At 41.5% G+C, this 17,281-nt stretch overlaps 1 protein-coding gene across 14 annotated transcripts in view; it reads left to right on the top strand.

The window, feature by feature from the left end:
* Positions 1–17,281, top strand: part of EZH2 (enhancer of zeste 2 polycomb repressive complex 2 subunit) — a 56,227-nt gene extending 38,946 nt beyond the window's left edge. For 9 of the 14 annotated variants that reach the window (XM_028750568.2, XM_077916561.1, XM_028750570.2 and 6 more), the window contains 12 exons: positions 734–825; positions 3,488–3,728; positions 4,644–4,813; positions 5,442–5,536; positions 8,187–8,227; positions 8,971–9,096; positions 9,792–9,970; positions 14,197–14,292; positions 15,421–15,502; positions 16,279–16,359; positions 16,474–16,558; positions 16,959–17,281. In XM_028750568.2, the coding sequence (XP_028606401.1) occupies positions 734–825; positions 3,488–3,728; positions 4,644–4,813; positions 5,442–5,536; positions 8,187–8,227; positions 8,971–9,096; positions 9,792–9,970; positions 14,197–14,292; positions 15,421–15,502; positions 16,279–16,359; positions 16,474–16,558; positions 16,959–17,019 (1,349 nt within the window). In that variant the 3' untranslated portion in view covers positions 17,020–17,281. The remainder of the gene's footprint in view (positions 1–733; positions 826–3,487; positions 3,729–4,643; positions 4,814–5,441; positions 5,537–8,186; positions 8,228–8,970; positions 9,097–9,791; positions 9,971–14,196; positions 14,293–15,420; positions 15,503–16,278; positions 16,360–16,473; positions 16,559–16,958) is intronic. The other 5 variants (XM_028750574.2, XM_077916559.1, XM_028750573.2 and 2 more) reach the window with 3 other exon arrangements.

Below are 17,281 nucleotides of genomic sequence, written 5' to 3'. Positions count from 1 at the left end.
ACCAACCTAGGACATTTTATGGAGCACAGAACCACAAGTAGAATTTGGATCTTCCACCAGGGGTATCCAATGGAGGGGGATACCTGCAGGGGCTGTTGGACTACCACTTCCATCATTCCTGATCTTTCCCTCTGGCTAAGCTGATGGGAGTTGCAGTCCAGTAGCATCTGGGGGAAACCACCTTGTCTTTGCTCAGTCCAAGTGTTATTACCGTTCTGTGCCATTCTGCTAGGTGGTCTTCCAGGTAATTTCACTTTTAATATAATTTCTCCTTACAAATATTAAGTTTGTTCTTCCTTGCATCTTCCAGCAAGCAAGTGCTCATGGCCAACACCAAGAATTAATTAAACAAACGTCACGCCACCCCCAGTTCAGCTGGAGGCCTCTCCGCCAAGGATGTGGGGCGTAGCTTTTCACAGAGCAATGTGTTATGCAACACTTTCTAAAGCACCTAGGCTTCTGTATACCATGGTGCCAGTGATGCTCTGGATTGTAGCTTATTATGCAAAGGGTTTTCTTAAAATTGTAGTGTAGCCATTATTATCCCTGCAATGCAAAGTAGCCTGTAAAATCCTGGGTACCTATAATTTATTACTTTTTTTTTATATTGTTTCATGCTGCTTGGAGACTCTTTGTTTAAATGAAGATTCATTATCAACTTTTTCAGTATTATGGTCTTTGAAGGTATTTCTAAGAAAACGGCTTATTCTTCTTTTTAAACAATTTTCTGTAGCATTCCATGCAACTCCTAATACTTACAAACGGAAAAATACGGAAACAGCAATAGATAATAAACCTTGTGGGCCACACTGTTATCAACATCTGGTAAGACAAATGTTCCTTTGGCTTAAGAGATAATTAGCTATCTTTTTCTCTCTTGGAATAGAAAGAAAGGTACAGCTGATGATAAAGTTGATTTTATTTAGCTGTTCCCAGGAAAAAAGTGCTGGAATCAAATAGGATTTATGATTTGCTGAATGCTAACACATTTATGTGAAAATTCCTGAGGAACCTCCTACTGGCTTTGAACAGCATCTTTGGCTTATCCTTGTGTTGATTGAGCTGTCATTTGGCTAGAGATGGGGCTGAATAAACTGGCACCGTTCTGATCATTGCGTGTTGCTGTTGCTGCCAACTAATTTGTGAATTCTTCAACAAAAGCTCAGAACTCTGTATTTTTCAGATTCTATGGTTGGGATGCATAATTTTAAAAAAGGTTGACCTAATTTGGCTTACACCTCCCACTTTAACACTTTGGGGTTTTCTTGACCACAAGCTGTCTACACGGAGAGACCTTGGTCCTGCAAGACTAGTGAGCAAGTATGTGCTGATTCTGGGATATTTCTTCAGAGCTTAGGGCGCACTTAGAGTTTTGTGCTGGCAGTGTTGGAATACCAAATTTTGTGATGAAGCTAATATTTATCGTTGCTTCTTTTCTGGTAGCAGTATGTGATTTTCTGAGCTAAACCATTTCTCACTCATAACTGATTCATATTACGCTGAGGGTATTTGTAGGAGACTATAAAGGCAGTTTATAATTAAAAGAGAGAGTTTATACATAGGAGCTTGATTGGACGCATTAGATGCCTCTTACACCTGCCTTAATATGCAGAACAAAAGCACTGGAGAAGTGGAGTGGCTTATGGGGATACAAATGGAGAAAGTCTTGGCCTCCACAGTGCTTGGCTTTTTGATCTCTACTAGCAGCAGTCTTTAGTAATTTTGTGAAAACTGTCAAATGTTACCTACTTTCTACACTCAAACTCACAGAGCCCTTGGGAATAAGCACATTGCAGTGCTTCGTATGCAAGGCCAGGTGGCTTTTCAGTTCCTCTTTAATTTCAGCCATTTATTTGACCAGCAGTAATCGTCTTCCTGCTTTGTTTAACTCTGAAGGCCATGATCCATTAATTCTTCTCACACCCAATAAAAATTCTCACAAATTGAGCTTTCTGGGTTATCCCTCCTACTTATTACCTTTCTATAGGTTGATCTATGTCTCATGACCCCACTTTGCTTAAAGCTTTTCACTTCCAGATTTTGTATGTGCCCAAAGCAACCAGTTGGACCCTCACTTTGTTCTTTAGAGAGAAGAGAAGAACGAATCAGCTATCTTCCCTTTGTCCTTGTGCAGGCAGCATGTCAAGTGGCATCGTCCTGTGAAGAAATAGCTATGTCTGAAAAAGCAGCTTTCATGCTTTTCTTTCTAAAAAAATCTGTCATGTGATGAGATGAGTACAGTGGTACCTTGGGTTAAGAACTTAATTCGTTCTGGAGGTCCATTCTTAACCTGAAACTGTTCTTAACCTGAAGCACCACTTTAGCTAATGGGGCCTCCTGCTGCCACCATGCAATTTCTGTTCTCATCCTGAGGTAAAGTTCTTAACCCGAGGTACGATTTCTGGGTTGGCGGAGTCTGTAACCCGAAGCGTCTGTAACCCGAGGTACCACTGTATCTTCACTTTCAGTAACAAAGATATGACGCCAGATAATCTCAGTTCTTTGGAAGGATTGTTCTCTTGTCAGAGTTTCACCACTTTCATATCTTCCTTTCTATATGAAGGACTTTGCTTTTCATTATTCGATCAGATGGTGTACACTAGATGAAAAGAAATTACCTACAAGTGAAAGTGCCTGGAAAGTATCCCCATCTTTCCATGCTACATTGATAACAGGAATGCCCTCCCATTGTCACTTCAGCTGCTCAGTAGTTCAGACACTGAAAGCCTCCTAACACTGAGGCTTCTAAGACTGTGTGACAAGACTGGACTGCTTTTCAATAACTTCATCAGCTTAGGGAGTTAATGAGAATCACCCCATGTGTGGAATGAACAAATCATGCTAATGGTTCCTGCAGCATTTATACTGAACAGTTATTTATTTGTTTTGAACAAAAATATTGCTCAGAACATAACTAAAGAGAGAATGTAGGTGGACCACTAAAATGAAAGCTACATAAAACAAATGTTGCTTAATAGTGCATCCCTCTTGTGTAGCACATATACCTTGTGAGCATGAGGTTGAGTGGCATCTGTCATGGATGCTTTAGTTGATATTCCTGCATTGCAGGGGGTTGGACTAGAGGACCCTCGGGGTTCTTTCCATGTCTACAGTTCTAGGATTCTCTGAAAATTATCCTGAGTTGAAATTCAGCTAAGCAGTTGCATTTACAAGCACTCAACATTTGCTGTCTAAGCAATAGAATAATAACGGAATATAACTTCAGCCAAGGAGCTGACTACCACTGTGCATCCAAGGAAGGTTGAACTTGGATTTTTCAAGAGCAATGTTACATTTTAAGGTCTGGCACAAAAGTAAGCATCTGTTTTCCAAAGGTGCAAAAGGCAAGCAAGCAGGAAATCACCCTGAGCCCCTCTTGCAGCTCTTTAGCTCTGGCCAGCCTCTTTTCAGCTAGGATACACCAGCCATACTTTTTTCTCCTTTCCTTAAAAATCCATGCCGTGCAAGTGTTTCTATTCCTACGCAGGAAGGAGCCAAAGAGTTTGCAGCTGCTTTGACTGCTGAGCGAATAAAAACACCGCCAAAACGCCCCGGAGGTCGTCGAAGGGGAAGGCTCCCAAATAACACCAGCAGGCCTAGCACTCCCACTATAAATGTGCTGGAATCTAAGGATACAGACAGTGACAGAGAAGCTGGGACTGAAACAGGAGGGGAAAATAATGACAAGGAAGAGGAAGAGAAGAAAGATGAGACTTCAAGCTCCTCTGGTGAGACAAATGTGGAGGGTTGCTGATTTTACTAAGAATAGTCATATTTTAAAATGCTTGTTTCTTCCAGTAATAACAACAACTACAATTTTATTATTTGTACCCCGCCCATCTGACTAGGTTGCCCCAGTCACTCCATATTCGGGGGGGGGGGGCGTTTGATGGACAGGAGGTTCCTTACAGATTTTTGTATTCAAGTATCTGCTTGTGAAACTTTAAAATTGATTTGCAGCACTTTAATTCCTTGCATTATGTTGCTATAGATTCTGTGGAGAATGAGAGTTTGAAGGGCTGAGTTGAACTCCAGACAGTTCAAGTTTGTGTTTCAGGTTTCAGTGCTCCAGAGGATACGGTCTCCTTGTGAACAGGGCACTCTTCCTGGGATGCTGAGGTTTAAAACCAAGAGGTCAAGTGTGGCCACCAGTCCATGCATTTCTCCTGCATTAGTCATTCCCCAACTGCGTATTGAGGCATTCAAGTGTGACTTGAGAGAACCTCTGGGGCACCATGAGAAGTCAATTTAATTATACACTTAAAGGTTCCCCATAGGCTCCAGCCATGCCTCCTTCCAGTCTTGACTCCTCTGAGGGCATGTTATCCTGCTTTCTCGCTGAATCAGGTGTGAATGAACAATATGAGGATCGTCTCCCCCACAAGGAAATTGCTGTGTCGCTGCTCTGGGGGTGCTGCTAGTTTAAAGTAAAAATATTGTGTCCCTCAGCTGACAGATGTTTTGGGAACCCTGAGCTAGGCTACCTTTTAGGAGCTCAGCTGGGGCCAAAGTCAAGTCAAATCATGTGCTTTTATATATGAAGCAGAAGCCTATTCCATATGTGGTCTCTGTTTTTTTGTACATAGGTGTTATTTCAGGAGTCTTTTAAGAACTGCTCCAGTGTTTTGTTTTTGATATTGCAGAAGCAAATTCCAGGTGTCAAACGCCAATCAAGATGAAGCCAAATATTGAGCCTCCTGAGAATGTGGAGTGGAGTGGAGCTGAAGCTTCCATGTTTAGAGTTCTCATTGGTACCTACTATGACAATTTCTGTGCAATTGCGAGGTTAATTGGGACCAAAACTTGTAGGCAGGTAAGAGTGGAATGGTAACTAAAAGAGAATGTTTTCCAACTGAGTAGTGCCTTGATACTTAGCCTTTTTTGTAGAGTGCAAGCAAATGACACACTGTTTTAATAAAAACCTAGTTGTGCATCATTAAACACCTTCCAGGCTCTAAAGCCACTGTTCCCTCCCTGCCCACCTCTGCTCCCTAGGGCTGTGCAGTTGCTCCACTCAGTAGGTCTGCCCCTTTCTTTGCTGCCTCTGGGGTTGTGGTGAGTTTCCTCCTGAGACCGCTGCTCACTGCTGCTCTGCTTGCCTCTCTCCCATCTGTCACCTTCTGTGGAGGCAGAGGCTGAGTTAGCGAATTCATTCAGTTCCTGCAGCCACACCAAGCCCCTTCTGGTTTACACTGTTTACATCCAGTCGTGCCAGATGTAGCACAGTGCGGTGATCAAGGTTACCCTGGCTACCTCCCAAAAGTAGAGAAATAACTTTTAACAACAGGTTTAATTAACAGAATTAATTAATTCATTATGTTAATATGTTGCCTATGTAAATATGCAGTCTCGGCCAAGGTGGAAGAAGTGCATATATGCTAATGGGAATTGGCTGACTTCTGCCATTGAGGATCTAGTCCACAGTATGTTTGTCTTTACAGGTTTATGAGTTTAGAGTAAAGGAATCTAGTATTATTGCTCCTGCCCCGGCTGAAGATGTTGACACTCCTCCAAGAAAGAAGAAGAGGAAACACAGGTAAACCAATGGACTGCCGGCTTCCTGGCAAACTGAGGGCTAAAAGGCTTTTTAAGGGGAAAGAACAGCACTGAAAAAGTAATGCCACAATCAAACAGGTGGGGGACTAAACAAATAGTAACTTTCCAATGTAGAAAACACATTTTTAATTGTATTTGCATGTTTTATGGCCTGATCACAAAATTTTCTGTACATGAATATAAATGCTTTTGGTAGATCAGCCACAAACCTGCCCATAAAATGACCAATGCAGTGTTTGTTCAGGCATTGCAAGCAAATCGTGGTGGAATTTTTGTTCTGGAAATCCCACCTTGTGTTTGTGGTCTTGTACTAATAATGTTTTCTCTTTACCTTGGAGTAATAAGAGAGTAAGCCACCAGCTTTTTCTCAGCTCTCTGAATGACTCGGTCACTATCTTTCTCATTAACATTCCCTATCATCCACTTTGGAGAAGCAGAGAATTCAAATTAGTACTGTGATTGTGATGTTTAGGCAATCACTGCCAATATCAATTTGAATCTGACCAGGAAGTGGTCTGACTATGATAGTGAGGTCATCACAACCCGCCTCATTCCAGAGCACCCCTCCCCGCCCCCGTCCTGTGGCAAACACCAGATCAAAGGCACTGCCTGTGCTACATGTTGGAGCCATGATTTACGAAAACAGCTCTCTGGCAGCCATAGAGTCCTGAAATAGCCCACTGAAGGCATCCTTGGTGTGGATGCTGCAGTCCCTCAGAGCAGGCCTCTTAGTAAATAGGAAGCAAGTGCCTATGGCACCAGCATCAGAGCGCACCAGAAATATTCTTAAAATGCAAAGCTCAATAAAAACTATAATTTGCAGTAAGCTATAAAACAGGCAGTAATGTAAAACTAATATGATTGCTGGGCATCAGGGATGCTGACCAAAATGCTAAACCAACCAGCATACATAGATATACACGTACACAGCTATGCCACTCACTCCAGCAACATCCAATTCACCCTTTCTTTCTTTCTTTCTTTCTTTCTTTCTTTCTTTCTTTCTTTCTTTCTTTCTTTCTTTCCAGGAGTTCCCCTACCCCATTAAGCCCCTCACACTTACTTAGGAGATAACGAATCCCAATCACTGGTTGTGCTATAAGACTTTCACCCTAATAGGCCACCCTCAATAGGATAGGCCTCTCATGCCTCCGCTTCAGATATCCTGTCTGATTTTGAGCATAAGCCAAATCAGAGAAAGGCTTGCGTGGGTGGAGAGAACTTTAGACACACTATTGGTCCAGTAGATACTGTGTTGATATGACTTCTTTTCTTTATAACAATGAGTAGGAAAGAGTGCAAAACTCAGCAATGTACCAGAAAGCATTTCAGCATTTCCATTTCAGTATTTAATTCATTGTCCAACCAAGTAAAGTGCCAAGTATGATGTAAATAAATTAAATCTGGCTTCATAGTTTAGGAAATATCATATATAAGATGCAATGTACCCCAGGCAATCCATCTATAAAGTTCCATGCCTGTGTTGATAAACTTAGGTTTTTCTCTCAATTTCCCAGGTGTAGAGTTAACAATGATTTATGATAGCATTGACTTTCAAAGACAAAGACTCATATACAGTGGTACCTCTGGTTGCACACGGGATCCGTTCCAGAGCTCTGGTCGGATCCCGAGGTGTGCGTATCCGGAGATACCGCTTCTGCACATGCGTGCAGTTTAACGCTTCTACACGCGCGCGCACACACACACACACACACACACACACACACTGGAGGTGAACATAAGTAGAGGTACCGCTGTACTGAGCAACTATCCAAAATGAAACGTACACTTAAATGTGTTTAAGCCCACTGAAATTGATGGACAAGCATACCTAACTGAATTGGATTGTGCTTGAAATGACTATGATTCAAATTGTAAGAATATTAAGATATGCACTGAAATGAACATGAGATATTACACACACAGCATGCAGAATCACAGGACTGCTTCCATTTTCAGTGATCATTCTATTCAAACATTTATTGTTATCTTAGTACATTTGTGTAGCCAAGGAGAGACTGTTGGCATAGAGAAAGTATTGTGTGATCTAGCCCTGTATTGAATAGAAAGTTGACAGAATTCTGCACCCCCCAAAAGGTGTCCCTGTTCATTTGAAATATTCACTGATGTTTCTTAGGTAACAGTGTTTGTTTATTGAAGTTTTTTATTTACTAAGAAAAATACATATACAGTATTCACATAGATTTCTTTAAAAATGGAACATATTGAAACCTGTTATCTTGACTTTATTTAGGCTAGCAAAAATAAACTAGATGTGTAAATAAAAATACAGAGGGTCAAAAGGCTTCTCATGGTTGAACTTTGAAATCTTAGCCTCTAACTTAACTGTAGTACGATTAAATACTGTAGAATAGTTTGACTAGTGAAAATATCTGTTCAGCCCAACTTCAGAGCAAATTTAGATTTCTGATAACATTTTAATAAATTTTATCTTTACAGGATATTTTATTACCCACATGTAGAACATGATAATTTTTCTCTGTGTTTAGCTTGTTGTTTTACTTGTACAAGACAGGCTCTCAAAGACACTTTCTGAGATTCAGCTGGACAGTTGCATTTTCCAGCTCAGTACAGCCTGCCAACCTCATGCTCCATTTGTGTTTTTACAGATTGTGGGCTGCTCATTGCAGAAAGATACAGCTGAAAAAGGGTAAGCATCTTTACATTCTACTTTATGTCCAGAAATTCTCAGATGGTGTTTCTTTTAAATAACAATAATACTGAACAACCTGGGAAACCAGAGCATACAAATCCCTCTTCCAGGGAATCCTTGTAAACAAGCGTTCTCCCTTTCACACATGGCAGTTTCCTGTCTCTCAGGGCTTCCCAGTTGATTTCAGGGAAGCAAACTGTATCCCCCCCCTAGTAAGGAATGTGTGCATAGGAACATGAGTCCTGGTGAGCAGGCAGATTTATATGTCTATTACAGGTGGGGTGCTGAATTGCAAAGAAGAGGCAGGCTTCAAAGATAGTTTGAGAGAGATGAAAAAGTATAAGATGCTGTCTTGTTAATTGTGACTTCTCTATATGTACATGTGTTCTATCTCTGTAGGCTTTTGATTCTAAAAATAAAATTGTGGCTTTGTCATCTAGATTTGCATTATCTGTTATGCTGCAAATACGCTGTGAAATAGACACGTTTGCAGTATTATGTTAATTTACAAGCATGGAAATGCTTTCTCTGTAATACATTCATAACGGTGTAACCTTAATACATTGTAAAGTAATGAGGCCAAGACAAGTAAACTCGGTTAAAGTCCTAGGTTCATTTTACAGTACATTCATCTGTTCCAACTTGAAACTGTTTAAGTATTATACCTACGATTTTCAGAGGATCTTTTCTATCAAATGCCATTTTCTTAAATTTGTCTTAAAGTTATTTTTTTTATTCAGATGGGTCATCTAATCATGTTTACAACTACCAGCCATGTGATCACCCACGTCAGCCTTGTGACAGCTCATGTCCCTGTGTAATTGCTCAAAATTTCTGTGAGAAGTTCTGTCAGTGCAGTTCAGAATGTAAGTCATTTTGGAAATGGTATATTGTATGAGAGTCAATGCTTCAATGAGTTGGTGGAATTTAAAAGCTCTGGAAAGTTTCATGTCTTGTAGGGATGGAAGTGTTAGGACCAAACTAGATGCAGTGTTCCTCACCAAATACGTTAGGGGTTTGCAGATGGTGAAAAGTTTAAAGGGCTCTGTCCCAGGAAGTTCTGAGAGAGCAATTTTGCTATGACTATTTTCAAATTTGACTTTTGTCTACATCTTTTTTTTGGCATGTTAAAGAAAGTTATTGTTGCTATATGAGAAATGAAGATAGCTCCAGCTACGTACAGGCAACTCCCCATTTGCATGTGTTCAAGGCACGCACAACCACCGACATGTGCGCTGTTTTCGGATCCGGAAGGGGGCGGGCTGACACACACAGTGCCTCAGAATACAACCCCCACGCCAATGGGGAGTTGCCTGTAGATGATTGCCTATTTGAAAATATTGTCTGCCACTTCAAAGATTTATCAGGTCTCATGTTGCATGAAATAAATTTACTAGTGTGAAAATAAATTTATTTTAATGTACTAAGCATATCAAATTGAACCTTAAATGACATTTGTAACTTTTCAGATGAACAAAATTCAGGTACAGGGCAGGTCTGTTCCATGCAAAATACAATGTTGGCCAAGCTGCTCATTCTTCCTGCTTTGTTCTTCTTAAAGGCCAAAACAGGTTTCCCGGATGCCGCTGCAAAGCTCAGTGCAACACGAAGCAGTGTCCTTGCTACTTGGCTGTGCGTGAGTGTGATCCAGACCTTTGCTTGACATGTGGAGCAGCAGATCACTGGGACAGCAAAAATGTGTCTTGCAAGAACTGCAGCATTCAGCGAGGATCCAAAAAGGTGCTTCCACTTTTTATTCTAATCCCCAACAACTCAGGAAAACGCCTCCCATGTATAAAAGCAAGTTCGTTCTTGGCCAACAGTTTGGAATATGGTTTCGACTTAAACCAAATTGTATAGCACCACGTAGATTCCTTTAGAACTTTCACATTGGCTGTTTCTAATTTTTGATCCCAAGGGTGATTAACGCTTGTAATTCGTTTCATGGGATGCTGGAAACGGTGGATTGGGTATTTCCTCTCACATGACCTACGGCAGGAGCAGAGACTTGTGGGAGGCAGGCACTTCCTCCTCAGTTTTTTCTCCTGCCTGACTCAGTAGCATGTTTCGCCTGGCTCTCCTGCTTCTTCAGATAAGTTTTTCAATTTGGATCTCATTTTATTGTTGCTTTATTTTATCTAATCTTCCTTAGTTTTAGCAACTTAATATTTTTTAGAATATATATCTTCCAAAAAATATTTTGTCCCTCCCTGCCACCATTTTTTCCCTTTAGCAACCTTAGTTCTTCTCGTTTTTAGTTTATTTAGTTTACTTTCTTGCAGAGCATCCTTGTATACTGCTCTCCTACAGGGTCGCTGAATATGCTTGTTTTTTGCACACTGTGGCTCCGTTTTGCCGTGTGCCATTTTACAGATCAGATTTAAAGATAAGTTGGGGGGGGGGCGGAATCCTACCTGAGGTTTTTTGCAATTGCATCTCACTTTCAGTGGCCGCTGGCTCCATATCACCACCTCATTTCTTTGGTGATTTCTACAGCCTTTAGCCATTATTTTCTGTATCATTTCAGGCTTCATATTGACTGCTCTGCTAGTCCGTGGTACAGCAGAAGGAGTAGGGGTTATTGTTCCTCAGCAGTATATTCTCCTCCCGGTTCGCAGTTGTGGTGACGGAGTGAGCAGGCACTGATAGATTGCTTCTGAACCTCCTAGTTAAGGAGTGATTCATTCAGTCACTCATTATTATTCTTTACGCTTATTATTCTGTGACTTGCAGTCTATTTCCTCCTAGTCCACTTGTGACAGCATTGGAGAGACGTATATTTTTCCTTTTCCCATAGTCCACTTTTGTGGCATTGGAAGTGAACGCTACTCAGTCTGCCCTGTGTGGCTGCGTGCAGAACAACTTCATTTGTTTCCATTTATTGATTTATTATGGAGCCTATACAAGGAGCCCCTGAACCTCATCCCAAAAAGGCTAAACAAAAGCTTAAACACGTCCTACCCTCTAAGGGAAATAGGCGCAATGAAGCTTCTACTACTTCTGTTGCCCCAAGAAAAAATATTTCGACTGCAGTTTTATTGCAAGCTAATGAGCCTGGCCCTCCACAGACTCCAGTTCATAGGAATCAGTCTGTGTGTGTTGCTGTTGATTCTGCTCTTCCACCCTATGTTACTGGAAGGGAAGTTATAGAAGATATATCTGATTCTGAACCAGAAATGTTAGGATTCACGGATGACCAGGGTGCAAAAGGGTCTTTAACATCACTCTCAGACCAGGCCAGCTTCCTCAGCTCCCATCTTTCCATTCACTCTAATTGAACAGTTGAAACGGGCACCGATTGCTTCATTATCAGAGGATTTACAGTTTAACATACAACCTAAAAAATCTACCTCTGTGGTTAAAAAGGTGACCTCCTCTCAACGTGTGGCTAAATCAAGGGGGGGGGCCTCTGTGCCCAATCCATTTACTTCTATGGGGGAGGATTTATCTGATGCTGAGGATGTAGCACTTTCTTCCCAAATATCTTTTCTAGAGTCAGAAATTGAGGCGGAGTGGATTGATAGTTCTGTCTTTCCACTATGCTTAGGAGCATAGTTCACTTCAGTTTCCTTAGCTAGAGGGATTAGGGCGTGCATTTTCTTAGTTTATGATACTATGAAATTGCCCAACCCATCTCATATTTTGCTCAGTCCTCTGGGTCAGCCTCGACTTCTGCTGCCTTTATGGCTGATGCCACTTTAATAGAGAGTTGTAGGGCAGCCACTTGGTCTCCTCCTTCCACTTTCACTAGGCATTGTCAGTTAAACTAAATGTCTTCAGCTCAGGCAGCTTTTGGCCGTGTATACCAAGTTTGGTAATCAGTGTGTCAGCCGTGTGGACCCACCCAGTTATTGGGAAGTGCTGTGGTATGTCCCAATCCACTCTTCCCAGCGTCCCATGAAATAAATAGAACAATTGGCTTACCTGAAGTGTAGATTTGTGAAATGGGGATGCTGGGGACAGTGGAACCATCCCTGTGATGGTCTGCAGTCACATTGGGTTTTTTTCCTATAAGAGGGGTACTCAGTTGCTGCTCTATTTATTGATTTATGAGCCGGGAAGGGAGGCAGGCTGCTATTCTTTCAGGTGCTTCGGTGAACATTGCTGCTTGGCAAATCCAAAAAACTGAGGAAGTGCCTGCCTCCCACAAGTCTTTGCTCCTGCCTGAGGTCATGTGAGAGGAAATACCCAATCCACTCTCCTCACTGTCCCTATTTCACAAATCTACACTTCAGGTAAACCAGTCTTTCCTTTTAACTGCTTAATGATGACAACAGCAAGTGGGGATTTGTACAGACACCACGACTTGTGATTGTAGGTTCATGCATGTGTGAACTGCTTCCGTGCAAAAACCACCTGCACTCTAATAAGGATTGGTCCATAATACCGCCAAATATGGGTTAACTACCCCCCCAATCCTAGGCCACCTTTGAAGAATTTGTTCATGATAGCTTAAGTAGCTCAGCTTGCATGTAATGCTAAGCCCCAAACCATGATGTTGCACACAGAGGCAAGAATGCAGGTTCCTTATCCAGCGATCACGTAGCAGCACTCCTCTCCCAGACCTGCTGCTCCCTGGCTTCTTGGGGCTAAGCTATGGTTTAGTGTTGTTTGAACTTGGGCTCATGGTTTGTCTTGTTCTAGACATACCATGAGAAGCCAGCAAGGTTTGTTCTTACAACTTGAGGTTTCTGGGGAAGACAAATCGCAAGCTTGGGTTCAGGTGTAATGCTAATAATAATAATAATAATAATAATAATAATTTTTTATTTATATCCCGCCCTCCCCAGCCGAAGCTGGGCTCAGGGCGGCTAACAACAATCAAGCCATAAGACAAGCCATAGTTTAGCCCCAGGCAGAATGGCCTGGGAGTGGGCTGCTGCTGCTGCTGCAATCCTTGCTCCAGGAACCCACAAATGTGTTTGTTCACACTAAGCTGTGGTTTGTCTTATTGTTATGTGTGAACTGGGCCATTCTTGTAGCAGGCAGGAAACTGGGGGGAGGGGAGCATTCAAGAACTGGCTTTGTACTTGCTGTTGAATTCCTGCTCCCATCAGCCCCAGCCACTGGGGTCAGGACTGGTGGGAGCTGCAGCCCCACGTCAGGAGAGTCACAGATTCCCTGCTCTAGGGATTGCTACATTAATTTCAACAGAAATTAGCAGATTCAGAATTCTTGTGAACAGGTAGTTCTAAAGTAACATAACTACCAAGAAGACTGCTACCTAATCTTTCATTTGTCACTTGCAAAGCCCTTCCTATATCCCAATACTGAACTTCCCTCTTGCTTGCTTTCCCACTTGTGGCAGCGCTAGAGAGATCTCTACAGCAGAGATGCACAGCTCAAAAAACTTCTAAGTTCCGTTCATTATTTAATGTCTGAAAAGTGGCCACACGCTTTTTAAATAATAATTTTATGTATTTAAATAAAACCAGGATTAGAGGTTATGGCAATATAATTCACATATTATTAATCTCCAGATACTGATTTTGGTGGGAAAATAAACTACATGACAGTAGAGCTGTGAACACACACACAGCAGCAGAGGTGAACTAGTTTTATAAAATAAATGCTATACACTGCTAGAAGAATGGTATACGGCCTGCCTTACATGGGAGCATGCTCTGCAGGGATTAGCTCTTGGGATCGTTCTGTACCACCTGAGACAGTCATTGTGTGCACACCCAGGTTCCATTCCTGGCGGTGTGGCTTGCAGAGCAGGAATCATTCTGGCAAGGAAGCTTTGGGGAGGAGATGCTCCTATGGAACATGCCAGCCCTTCTGTGAGTCTCAGCCAGAGTGTGACACTATTCACCCAGGTAGACTGCTGACAGGAACATTTGTCTGAGCAAAGCTAGTGTTACTTTACTCCAGCTGGTTTCCTTTTCTGTAACAGCTGCATATGTATTTGGATAGAGTTACATCTTTTCTGCATGTTTAAGGGGCTTCCTTTTTCATTCTGCTAGCATTTGCTGCTAGCACCTTCTGATGTGGCAGGCTGGGGCATTTTCATTAAGGATCCAGTGCAGAAAAACGAATTCATCTCTGAATATTGTGGTGAGGTAAGAAACAAAATTTGAATAAAGTTAGCCTTTTCATCTACTACTTCATAATCCAGTCTTCAGGAAAGTCCTCTGTATTGCATGCCTCTTAGTTAATACAGTGGACCTTGCGGATACGAACTTAATTTGTCGCGGGGGTCCGTACTTACTCCCAAAAAGTGGGAGGCGCCACTTCTGCACATGTGTGCACAGCAAAACCCAGAAGTATACATTTTCTGGGTGTGCTGCATTCGTAACTCAAAACTATGTTACCAGAAGGTAACGTAACCCAAGGCACCACTGTAATTCTGCTGTATGTTAAGCTGCAGTTCCTCAACCCTTTTTCAAATAAATCATGACTTTGAGAGACAGCAGGGACAGATGTGAAAAAGAGAGTAACTTGATTTTTATGCTGTTGGTGCAGATAGCCTAAAGCAGTAGCAGACTTGCAAATGCTGACGGAATGTGGTGGTGGAGGATGATGATAAATGACTATTTTTTTAAAAATCCCACCTTCCTATTTACATGATAAGATGCCTTTCATAAGCAATACGCAATACAAATCTTCAATAAAAATGTATCAACTTTATTGTTTTAACATATCAGCATGAAGTACTGCATGCCAAGGTTTAAACTGAGTATTAGGATACTCTTTCCCTATAATCTTATTAAAAGTCAGTTTTGGCATGCAACTGCTGGAAATATCTAAATATAGTGTTACCTTGTTTCCCAAACTCAATCCATTCTGGAAGTCCGTTCGACTTGTAAAATGTTCATAAACCAAGACATCGCTTCCAATTGGTTGATTAGCCCTGGAAATAATGCTGACAGCCGAAATTGACATTTGAGTTCCAAAAAACGTTCGCAAACTTACTTCCGGGTTTGCACCATTCGGGAGCCGATTTGTTTGGGAGCCAAGCCGTTTAGGAACCAAGGTACCACTGTATCTGAATGCACCTGCCTAGAAGGCACACAGGTTTGATCCGGCTTTGAGTCCTGTGAGACTTTCTGCAAAAGTTGCCAAAAGGCAGTTTCTCTACTCAACTGCTGAATCAGCAATTGTGTAAAGATAGCTGGTAATTTGGGGGATGAGAGACAGTTCTGTTTGTGCATGTTACCAAAACAATGTCAAATAAATCTTCCTTTCAGATAATTTCTCAGGATGAAGCAGACAGACGAGGCAAAGTATATGACAAATATATGTGCAGTTTTCTCTTCAATCTGAATAATGGTATGTGTGCTACTCTTAATCCCTCCACTATTTAGCCTCTCTTGGGATATGAAAAATTGCTTGTTTTCATGTGACTGTTTCCAGCCAAGTGCATCCTCAGGTTTCAGACAGTAGGAGGGGCATGGGATCAGAACAGCATTTATATTTAAATTAGCTACCTTGTTGGGTGTGTCAACATTTAGTCCAGACTTGCATAGATCGTCACAGCAAACCTTTTTAGGTGGTGTGATAAACAAGGCTGGTATATAAGGAAAGCAGAGCCGTGACGTAGCCTGTGGGGGTGGGGGCACAGGAGTGGTTGCTGCTGAAAGCAGCTTCTCCATGTGAACCAGGAAGTGACCTCTCCAGACAATGGAACATCTTTTCTTACCTCTGCGGCTGCAATCTCCTGGGTGATGTGGATGCCGTTAGGCAGTTGAATGCGCAGGCACATTCCGTCCGTTTCCCTCCCACCCTCTGAGCGGCCCTGGCAACCCAGGCTACACCACTGAAGCAGAGAAAGCGTTTCATTAAAAAACATCCATTGTTTGAAATTAAAAACTTTTAAAAACGTGTGTAAGATAAGCTTCTTGTATAGCATTAGACACGTATGTAAGATTGCAAGTAAACATTTTCATAGATAAACTGTCTGTGTTCAATGTTATTACAAGTTAAGCCAGAGACAATAGCATTTTAACTGTAGTGACAGTCTTCCAGATAGCAATTTCAGTGAATATTGCCATAGTATCCACTTTTCAGTCTGTTGCAGACATTTTAACAACAGTCTTTTTATTTAGATTTTGTGGTTGATGCAACAAGGAAGGGTAACAAAATAAGATTTGCAAACCATTCAGTCAATCCCAACTGCTATGCAAAAGGTGAGTGTTTATACATTTTACGGGAGTATAGCTAAATGAGCAAGGAATCCGATTAGCACTCAAGATATTTAAAAAGGAGAGAGCCTTGCACCAACTTCACTTTTTGTTTTACAGTTATGATGGTTAATGGAGATCACAGAATAGGCATATTTGCTAAGCGAGCCATTCAGACTGGTGAAGAACTGTTTTTTGATTATAGGTATGTATAGCGTGTTCAATACCAACCACATTTCTCATTCAACAGCCCAAATTTATCAAGTGTTTCAGCGTTTAGGTCTTGGGAATGCAACCTGCTGATCATTTTACCAAGAAGGAAATGCTGAAAGTGTGGTAGCCAAAGAACTAGCAGATGACAGAAATGATTGACTACAGGAGTCATTTCTGTGCCACCCAGAAAATGTTTCTGCCCTGACACCCAACAGCACTTGCTCCAGCCTGGGATCTTCCACAACTGCCCTGCTAATCTGACTTGACTTATGTAGAGGTTTTGAGTGGTAAACTCAATTTGCAGACAAATTGCTTTTCATCTTTATTTTTCCTTTTATTTTGACACTTTAGAAACTCCTAAATCTAACAAATCATTTTGTACTTTGTTTCAGATACAGCCAGGCTGATGCCCTCAAGTATGTAGGCATTGAAAGAGAAATGGAGATCCCTTGATACCAACTACCTCTTCTGTAAAACAGCTGCCTTATCTTCAGGAGTTTCTAGTACTGTGGGCAATTTTTTTGAAGATTGAATTGATGCAATTTCAAATGCAGAATTTGCAAAGTACTGTACCTGTAATTTATAGTGACAAATTTTAAATCAACTTTTTATTGCCTTCTCACCAGCTGCAACCCTGTTTTGTACCATTGAACTTTTGCAATAATGCAGTATGGTACATTTTTAAACCTTGAATAAAGGATACTTGAACTTTGAA

This window comes from Podarcis muralis, chromosome 12 (assembly GCF_964188315.1).
Source record: "Podarcis muralis chromosome 12, rPodMur119.hap1.1, whole genome shotgun sequence".
NCBI lineage: Eukaryota > Metazoa > Chordata > Lepidosauria > Squamata > Lacertidae > Podarcis > Podarcis muralis.
This window is presented reverse-complemented; position numbering and strand designations above follow the sequence as displayed.